At 37.4% G+C, this 10,000-nt stretch overlaps 3 protein-coding genes across 4 annotated transcripts in view; all 3 read left to right on the forward strand.

The window, feature by feature from the left end:
- aspscr1 (ASPSCR1 tether for SLC2A4, UBX domain containing) overlaps positions 1–908 on the forward strand; it is a 25,478-nt gene extending 24,570 nt beyond the window's left edge. For both annotated transcript variants that reach the window (XM_056241786.1, XM_056241787.1), the window contains exon 17: positions 796–908. In XM_056241786.1, the coding sequence (XP_056097761.1) occupies positions 796–806 (11 nt within the window). In that variant the 3' untranslated portion in view covers positions 807–908. The remainder of the gene's footprint in view (positions 1–795) is intronic.
- Positions 1–10,000, forward strand: part of tmc6b (transmembrane channel-like 6b) — a 119,525-nt gene that overhangs the window by 93,917 nt on the left and 15,608 nt on the right. The gene's annotated exons all lie outside the window — the stretch shown is intronic.
- LOC130076637 (myeloid-associated differentiation marker-like protein 2) overlaps positions 9,219–10,000 on the forward strand; it is a 1,067-nt gene continuing 285 nt past the window's right edge. Inside the window, exon 1 of the mRNA XM_056241790.1 lies at positions 9,219–10,000. This exon is cut by the window's right edge and continues 285 nt beyond it. Within this exon, the coding sequence (XP_056097765.1) occupies positions 9,341–10,000 (660 nt within the window). The 5' untranslated portion in view covers positions 9,219–9,340.

Consider the following 10,000-nt stretch of genomic DNA (forward strand, 5'->3'; position numbering starts at 1 on the left):
TTGTTTTTGTAATCAGGCTCTCAAAAATGTTATAAAAATGTGGATTTATCGGCCAATATATCGACCAATATATCAGCTTTCAAATATAAAGAATTATCGGTATCGGACAAACTTTTCATATTTTACTATACATATATTATTTAGTATTAAACTTATTTCAGCTTTAATTAAATGAACAGAAATGTTTTTAATAGTTTTAGTTAACATACTTTAATAACAAAAAAACAAACGGCAAGTGTTTAGTTTTTAGTCCAACATAAACTCAATTGATTTTTACACAGATTAAGGCATATTTCACAACATTTGTTTTATTTCAGACAAACACCTAGAGTGCATTTTTTAAAAGAAGACATTTATGCTTGCCAAAGCTGGATTTATTTGATCATAAATACAGTAAACAGTGTAATATTACTCCAGTGTAAATCATCTGTTTTCTATGTGAATATACAGTAAAGTGTAATTTATTCCTGTGATCAAAGCTGAGTTTCAGCATCATTACTCCAGTCTTCAGTGTCACATGATCCTTCAGAAATCACTCTAATATGATGATCTGATGCTCAAGACACATTTATGATTATTATCAGTGTTGGAAACTGTTTAATATGTTTGTGGAAACTGATAGATTTTATTCTTCAGGATTCTTTGATGAACAGAGAGTTCTATACTTGACTAAGTGTTTACTGAGGATGTAGATATTATACTTATATTAAATGTTTTTTTTAGATTTATAGAACTGTTTAATATTGGAAATGTATATTAATCGATATATTGCACTTTCACACTGTCTGTTTTCAGGGAAGAAGTGACGTTTGATCAGCGCAGGAGGACGAGAGCGTTTGGATTCTCCGGCTTCAATAGTTCAACAATACTTCATGCAAAACTTCATCAATTAAACATGTTAATCGCCAGTGGAGTTTTTCTCTTTTTTTCTGGCATCTCAGTAGTCCATGACTGCGTCTGAAATTGAATACTTTTATTGTAATGCTGTCACACTCTGTTATTTTAGTATTATTTATATACTATAGTATTAATATTTTGAATTAGCTTTCCTTTTAACATTTTCATTTTTCTTTTTCATGTACATTTTAGTAATTTTATGTGCTTTTGACATTTTAAGCTTTTAATATTTGTGTGTGTGTATATATATATATATAGCTGTAATTTATTTTTGTTTTAGTAATTTTAATAGCCTACTTATCTTTTGTAATTTTGTAATTTTTTGTAATTTCTCATTTATTTATCTTTTGCTAAATTTGTAATTTTCACCCCAATCCCCCCCTGTACTAAAAACGGGAACATTTTTCCTTTGCGTTTTTCGCGTATAGGCGAGACGGATCCACGAAAACGACTGAAAGCGCTGTTCTTTTTAAAGAGAAGCACGCCTATAGGCTGAACACGCATGACGTTCGCGTTTTTGTGAGATTTGTGAGAAACTCCACAAGTTTATATGGAGACGATAATGATAGTGTTTTCAGAAACTTCCACTCTGGGTTCGTTTACGACTTACCAAAAACGGAAAAGTTTTTACTTTGCGTTTTTCACGTATCAACGTTATCAAAATGATCCCGTTCACGTGGATCCCCGAAAACGACTAAAAGCGCTGTATTCTGATGCCAGGCCAGTAGATGGTGCTGTTCTTTGTAAATAAACCGACTGAACACGTAACACATGACGTCATCGTTTTCACGTTTACACGGAGACGATAATAGTATCGTTTTCAAAAACTTGCAGTTTCCCGTTTTCAAAAGTTTGAATTTTCGGGCCCCCAAAACGCTGTTGTCGTTTAAATGAACGCCCAAAACACATGAAAAGTTTTCTGTTTCTAGTTGAAAACGGTGTTGTGTAAAGTGCCCTTAGTTTTCAAACGAAGATTTCACGTAAGACACATGACGTCACAGTTTTCACAAGTTCACGTTTTTGTAGTTTACGCGGAGACGAAAATGGTATCGTTTTAAAAAACTTTTATTTACACGACGTAGTAAAAACGAAAACGTTTTTCCTTCGTGTTTTTCACGCATCCCCGTTCACACGGATCCGCGAAACGACTAAAAGCGCTGTATTCTGCTGTCAGGCCAGTCGCTGTTCTTTGTAAAGAAACACGCAACTATAGACAACACGTAACACGCGTGCGCATGACGTCACCGTTTTCACAAATTCACATTTTTGTAGTTCACACGGAGATGATAGCGGCATCGTTTTTAAAAAACTTCCACTTTGGGTTCGTTTACACGACGTACTTAAAACGGAAATGTTTTTCCTTTGCGTTTTTCACGTATAAACACTATCAAAATGATCCCGTTCACGTGGACCTGCGAAAACGACTAAAATGCTGTATTCTGCTGTCAGGCCAGTAGATGGCGCTGTTCTTTGTAAAGAAACACCTGATAGACTGAACGATTAATGCGCATGACGTCGTGTTCATAAATTCGTAGTTTACACGGAGTCGATAACGGTATCGTTTTCAAAAACTTGCAGTTTGAAACCCGTTTTCAAAAGTTTGTGTAAATGAACGGCCGAAACGCATAAAAGGTTTTCTGTTTCTAGTTGAAAACAGTGTTGAGTAAACAGCCTTTATTTTTCAAACGAAGATTTGAGGCATTTTGAAGCTGGTGATGTGTAAGCGATGCTTTGATGTAAACGCTGCCCGTCTGGAGGAACTTCAAAGTGTCCGGAGGCTCTGGCACTCGTCATCGCTCCACTAGCCCCGCGCGGCCCCGCCGACTCGGCTAATGAGCTCCAGCTGCGGCGGCTCTTTGATGAAGGACCTGCTGAGGGCTAGCGGAGCCGCGCAGGTGAACTGATGCTCGCGTGAACAGTTTAACCCGCACAACACCGCCTTGTTCTCCCTCATCGTGTTCAAAGGTAAAAGTGATCTGAAGAAGACTTCAAAAAGTCCCCCTTGTGGTGAAAATCCAGCGTTTAATGTTGTTTATGTGTCTATGTGGTGTTTTTAATACGCTTTAAGACACACCATGTGTAAGTTCATAAGTCGACAGCATTGCTGAGTATTTTCTGCTTAAAACTGCAGTGAACCAAAGACAGTCTCAAAAACACGGTTTGAAATCGCTGGTGTTTCTGACGTCACAAACGACCTTGTAACCAATCAGATCAACGTGTGATCGTCAACCAGTGGATCTCTGACCTGAGTGAGTGAGTGAGTGGAGGCGGGGCTCATTTGCATATTCATAGGGTGTCGAGTTACATTCAAGATATTTTAGGACATTTTTTTTCCAAGGAAAATACTTTAAATATGTCATTTTGGTGATCAAAGATTTGTTTTAAGGGATACAATTATTGACTACAGGGGACTTTAAGAGTTTATGATCTGCATCACATTTGAATTAACTTAAACACTTGATTAAAGACCTTCAAGTCAACATGAAGTCATAATGTTTCTAATTCAAGTTCAAGTATGTTTGTTGTTTCTCTCCCTACAGTGTCTCAGTGGCACCACAGTGCAAAACAAACACATTTGACATCTTACAAGACGACAAATATCACAGTTAAACAAATTGCGTGTTTCTGTGCTGATCCAGAAGAGGTTGTTCGGGTCCCTCTAGTGGACGGACTTCACGAGCGCGTTCACAATGCGCGTGCTGTAGTTCTGGTCACGTGTTTTCTTCGCACGTGGATTCCTACTGTTGATGATTTGACATAATTCAGGATCGTTAGGTTCTTCAAAGCTCATCCTGAAGTTGCAGATGGATCTGTCCTTTCCAACAAACTCAAGAACACGCAGTATATCAGACAACTTAATCTAGACATTTGAATCAAATCCGCAAATTCGTTTGAAGAACCAAAAATAGCCAGAGATGAGTGATCATGATTAGAATATCTGGCATCTGTCAATCATCTCAACGGACCCCAGACGGCAGTACAGCGAGTGAACAGCAGGTGGCGCTGTTGTCAAATATATCTTTATACAGGAGTCGAACTGTTACCAGGACCAGGTTATTATCGTTAACTACAACTAAAAAAAAGTTACTTGAAATCAAGTAAACATTAACTGAAAATAAAATAATATTAAATATAATAAACGTATTTGATCTCAGCAAGTTGCCTAGAAACATTAGCTACTCATTTTTATTTAGTTTAACTTGTACTAAAATAACCAAAACTGCAACTGATATAAAAATGAAAACTTAATAGACTTAAAGAAAAAAAACTAATAATAATTATTTGTTTTTTCAACTTTTAAACAAAATTTTAAAAGAAAATTACTAACTGAGAATATATTAAAAAATAATTCAATCTCAGTATCAGTCGCTGTTGAGAAGAAGGAAGATTATATGCTTGACCGAACATGATGATATAAACTGAAGGTGAATTTTAATGTTTCCAGCATATAGTGTTTTTTTGTGTGTGTTTTTTTAGTTGTTGTTTTTTACAGCTGTTACGTTTTTATTCAGTAAACGAATCAGGCACGTGCACAGGTAGGGCTCAACCTGTGCAGAGCACATGCCCTTTTTGCCGAAGTGGCCTTTTTTTTTTGGTGGTGTTTTTTTATATTTTTTTTTTATAAATGAATGCTATTGGTCACCCTTTAAGTCTATCTGTCTGTTTTAAAAATATTTAGCCAATGAAAGATCTTAAAAAGAGCTTGTGTAAATCTTGTTCGATCTTAAACTGTCAGTAAAGCTGATAACTCCGCCCCCTCTATCGTGACTGAATGAGCTGAAGCTCCGCAGCGACCGCACAGCACAGCAGACAGCAGCTGAACGGAGATACGAAGTTTTGCATGCATGCATGGGTAAACAAAGATCTTGTTGTTTGAATAAGTACTAAACACGTTGTCTATAAAAGCGCATATTTTATTTATTTGATGTCTGACTAAGACATGTGGGACCTGAGAGAGAGGGCTATGCTAGCATTTGCCATAGTCATTGCCAATACATAGCCTACACTTAAAGGTGCTCTAAGCGATGTCATGTGTTTTTTAGGCCAAAACATTTTTTGTCACATACAGCAAACATCTCCTCACTATCCGCTGGCTGCCTGTCCCCTGAACACACTGTAAAGAAACGCGATCTCTGTAGACAGCCCATGCTTCACAAACAGCACCAAAAACAAACTGCAGCGACCCGCTCCCCAAAACATAACAAACTGTTCCAGCCAATGACCGACAAGAAGGGTTTGGGGGTGTGGTTTGGGGGGTTAGTGTGCGGATGAGGAGGAGGGAGGGTCTAGCTAGCCTCCGTTTTGTTTGACAATAGTTCGAACGTCAACAAGAAGTGACGTCACCCAGGATCGCTTAGAGAACCTTTAAATAGCCTGTGCATACAGTAGCATTTCATTTTTTTATAAAATGCGATTTTGACCAAATGTATTTTACAACAGGAAAAACTGAGCGCCTATATAGCTATAACAATCTAGTTGGTAAGCTGTTGATGAAAATGTAATGATGCCGCCGGCGCCGTTTCCATCGGAGAATCATAAGCACATGCGCGCCCCCGCGCTGTTCATTTATGATTTATGATTGCTGATACACTTAATTTATTAACATTTAATAATTTAACATTTAATGTTATGGTAATAATATTAAATTATGGTTAATTCAAGTCTGTTAATATGCACGTATTCGCTATCTAATTTTTGAATCTACAGTATTCTATACCTACTCTCCGGTCGTCCTCACATGTATAAATGTAGTTAAACATGGTTTTACTACAGTAATGTTGTAGTAGTAACAAAAAAAAAAAAAAAAAAAAAAAACATTACAGAAGATCACTGTGAAATCTTTATATTTTATCATGCAGAATGTAATTCATGATTTAATTCATTCCAAGGCTTAATTTATTTGATCCAAAATAAGCAAAACCAGTAATATTGTGAAATATTTTTACAATTTAAAATAACTGTTTTCTATTTGAATATATTTTAAAATGTAATTTATTTCTGTGGTCAAAGCTGAATTTTCAGCATCTTTAGTTCAGTACTCTGCAGTGTCACATGATCCTTCAGAAATGCTTTTCACTGCAACTGTACTTTTCACACTATTTTATCATTGTTTTCATTGCTGGCTTATTTTATGGGAAGTGTAGTGAATAAGAGACCTTCAAGAGACCAGCATTGGTCCTCCACAGTATCAGGTTTTTGCCATCAACTGCAACTGTGGAGAGATCCTTTTCAAAAATGAGGTTAATTAAGAACCAACTCCTAAGCCTTTGCTCAGAGGAGAGACTCTCAGACCTTCTCCTCATAGCCATAGAGAGGGACAGCCCAGTGGATCACAGTGAAGTCATAAACATCTTCAAGCATGGCTCACAGAAGGTTGCTGTTGTAATTAGGTTTAAAGAAGCCCTGAAACCCTGTATATCTATATTATCTATATTATTATTATTATTATTATTATTACGGTTATTAATAGTGAATAAATCTAAAGCTTTTGAGACTATTATTTTTTTTGTATTGAATTTGTCATGAAGATGTGACCATTTCCTCCTTTTATGTAGGCTTACTAAATAATCTTGATATAAAAAAAGGGAGGGGGGTGCCCTTTTTTAGTTTCAGCACATGCCCCTCAAAAGGTCTGTGCACGGCCCTGAAACGAATCACAGTTCCAGCTGGAACACTGAACTTTAAAGGATCGTTAAAGGAATGAAAACATATTTTCAAATAAAATAAATAATTATTTAAAAAATATATATTTTAATAAAAATATAAAAGAAAGTCAACTTCAACCGAAGCTAAAGTTCAGCTGTCATTGTCTCTCCCATATTAATGTTTTATTTTGTCAAATTACAATGTGTGTGTATGACTTTTTAATAATGATTTTGCAATGAATCATAGAGCTATAAATAAACCCTCTTATAGATGTTCTTCATGAAAAAGCTGCTAATGAATGGATTTAAAGGTTAGTAAGTCTTCTATCACTTTTGTTTGAATGTTTATCTCAATGCAGTGATTTGACGAGTGCTTACACTGTTTTTGTTCATGCAAATGCATGATGAAAAGGGTAATTCATTAATGCATAATTGCATTAATTAAATGGTCGGTGACATGTAGAATTGAGAAACTGGTGTTATAGCGACACCGGTGGCCGTTCAGTGGAACTGCAGCTCTTACTGCTCGTGCTCGTTAACAGTAACACACACACACACACACACACACGAGAGACTGAACGTGAATCAAGACACAATATACTTACGGAGAAGATCATTTAGTTCTTTACTTAGAAGTAAATAGAAGTTGGAAATACTGTTTAAGTGATATACTGTTATCGAACATGAACCACTGCTGAGAGCGACGTTCAGATGAATATGTAAATATGTGCTGATAGTGATATTCCTCTCAATAACAGAATAAACACACAGAAATGAGAAAGCAGAAGTTCAGAAAGCATCTGATCAAGTGATGTGTGTGTTTACAGCAGATCTGAGATCATCATGTCCACAGATGAGCTCATTATAATCACACTGTTATGATATATGATTATAAAGTATATTTGAGACTGTAGACTATATAGATCTGGCCATGAGAGACTATAGTTTGAATGAATCCATGACACACATTAACATTACAGCACAGAACGGCTCTTTCAGCTTATTATCCTGAACATTGTATAAGCATTCGCTCGTTTCATGTGTCGTTGAACGGAAGAGAGTCTCGGGCGCAAACGTCACGTGCTTTTGATTTTCCCGGCAAAAACGACCCGAGTCCTTCACATAAACATCAGTCTACAGGCTTTCATAGACTCGGGGAAGATCTCATAATTTAAGTTTTGTTAGAGCTGTTCACAGATCGGCAATAAAAAAGTGATTTTTCATTTTTAATGCATAGAAATAAATGAGGTTCAAAATGACATTTGAAGTTCATTGCATGGACAAAAACGCAGAGGCGTTCAGAATATCTCCTTTTTTTGTTGTTTCACAGGTTTGGAACCACATGAATGATCATCATGGGCCTTTAACTTGCACCGAACCTGGAAGATTCCTCTCAGAACCACGACAAACGCTCCGTGCAACTCGATAGGCATCAGTAATCCTGGATATTTAACCCTTCATTCTTCAACGGCATGCTTGGAAACCCCGCGTGACTCTCTTGTGTCTGTGTCTAAATGTGTTTATATATAGAATAACTGTGCGATTCCTTCACAGGTGCTTCTGGACACACATTCCAGCCTCACCCTCCTCGAGCTGAAATACCCTCCTCAGTCTGGAGAAAGTGGACACAGATCGGGTCTTCTCTCTGGACTGGTTCTGCTCAGAATGCTGGATCTGGGAAGGTAATGGATCTGATGTTAATGATCTCTGTGAGACTCTGGCTATTTTGACGGTTTTGTTTTTTGACAGATAGTGAGTCACGCGCTCCAAAATAGAGTCAGAAATACTTCATGCACCCTGAGGAGAAGAACTGCCACGAATCTGCTTCTGTGGAACTGGAAACCCAACAGGACTCGTCAGCCCGAATCTCTTCAGCATGAGATGAGCAGGTCCACAGAACCTGACGGATGGGAGTCTTCCTGGATCTGTTGATCTACACATATGCCATCATAAAAAGCTATAAAATAGACTACTGGTCAAAAGTTTGGGGTCAGTAAGAATTTTGAATTCTTTTATTCAGCAAGGACACTATAAAACATTAAAGAATGTTACAAAAGATTATTTCAAATAAACGCTGTTCTTTTGAACTTTCTATTCAAAGAATCCTGAAAAAAAGTATTGTCAAGTTTCATTTCTATTTTTAACATTATTTATTTTAATTTCACAATTTCTTTTACGTAATTCACTTAGTGTGTTTTATTTTGATGTGTTCATGGTACAAGTATTTGAATTTTACATGTTTATGATTTAATTTAACAAGTCTTGTTTTGATTTGTTATTGTTTTACATGTTTATAATTTAATACATTTTTAATAAGTGCTTATTTTAATTTTTTGAAATATATTTTTATGATTATACATTTTACTGTTTGATTTCATTTTAAAAATATTTTATTTTAATTTTACATTTTTATGATTTAATTTAAATTTTATTTGTTTTCATTTTACATGTTTATGATTAAATAGGCCTACATTTTAAGTGTTTTCATTTTTTAAATATTTTTATGTTTATAAATTTTTAGTGTTTGATTTCATTTAGAAATTATTTTAATTTGACATTTTTATTATTTAATACATTTTTAGTAAGTTTAATTTTGATTAACACATGAAGCAGCACAACTGTTTTTAACATTGATAATAAGAAATTTAACGGAGCTGGAATAAATTACACTATCACAATAGAAAACAGTTTAAACAGCAATATTAATATTTGTATTCTGATTAAATAGATGCTGTCTTGGTGAGACTTTTGAGCGTGAGCCCAAACTTCTGAGCTCTAGTGTACCTGAACGTCACGACATGAGCGCCTCCGCTGGACATTATTTAAACGGTGCGGGCGTGTTTTCCCCGATCGGTGCCGCGCGTGTGTGTCAGCTAACGCTGTGCTGCGCCGTCGTCGCTCTGGTGATCCACGCCGCCGGTTACAGCGCCACCTACGGGACGTTCTGTATGGCGGTTTGGACGTCGTGCTTCTCCATCACAGCGTGTGTGTTCGTGCTGGACGTGACCCGCCTTCACGCGTGTCTCCCCGTGTCGTGGGAGAATCTGACCGTGACGTTCGCGTCTCTAGCCGTGTTGCTCACGCTAACCGCGTCTGTCATGTATCCCGTGTACTTCGTGCGTGCGAACGACTGTCCTTCCAACAACTGCGACGTACGAAACTACCGTATCGCGGTGACCGTGTGCTCGTGGGCGGCGTGCGTCGCGTACGGGACCGAGGTTTTTCTGTCGCGCGCTAAACCGGGTCGTGCCGTCGGCTACATGGCGACTCCATCCGGCATCCTGAAAGTGGTGCAAATCTTCGTAGCATGCGTGATTTTTGTGATGCTAGCTAACGGGAGTGATTTCTCACGCCACGTGGCGACGGTTTACTGCGTGTCGGTGTTCGGCGTGTGCTTCGCCGCGTCGGTGCTGCTGGTGGCGCTGACGGTCTCGGGTCGGACCGCGGCGGTGCGACTG

The sequence above is a fragment of the Rhinichthys klamathensis genome, unplaced genomic scaffold, assembly GCF_029890125.1.
Source record: "Rhinichthys klamathensis goyatoka isolate OS25496 unplaced genomic scaffold, OSU_Roscu_1.1 h1tg000672l_1, whole genome shotgun sequence".
In the NCBI taxonomy this organism is placed as follows: Eukaryota; Metazoa; Chordata; class Actinopteri; order Cypriniformes; family Leuciscidae; genus Rhinichthys; species Rhinichthys klamathensis.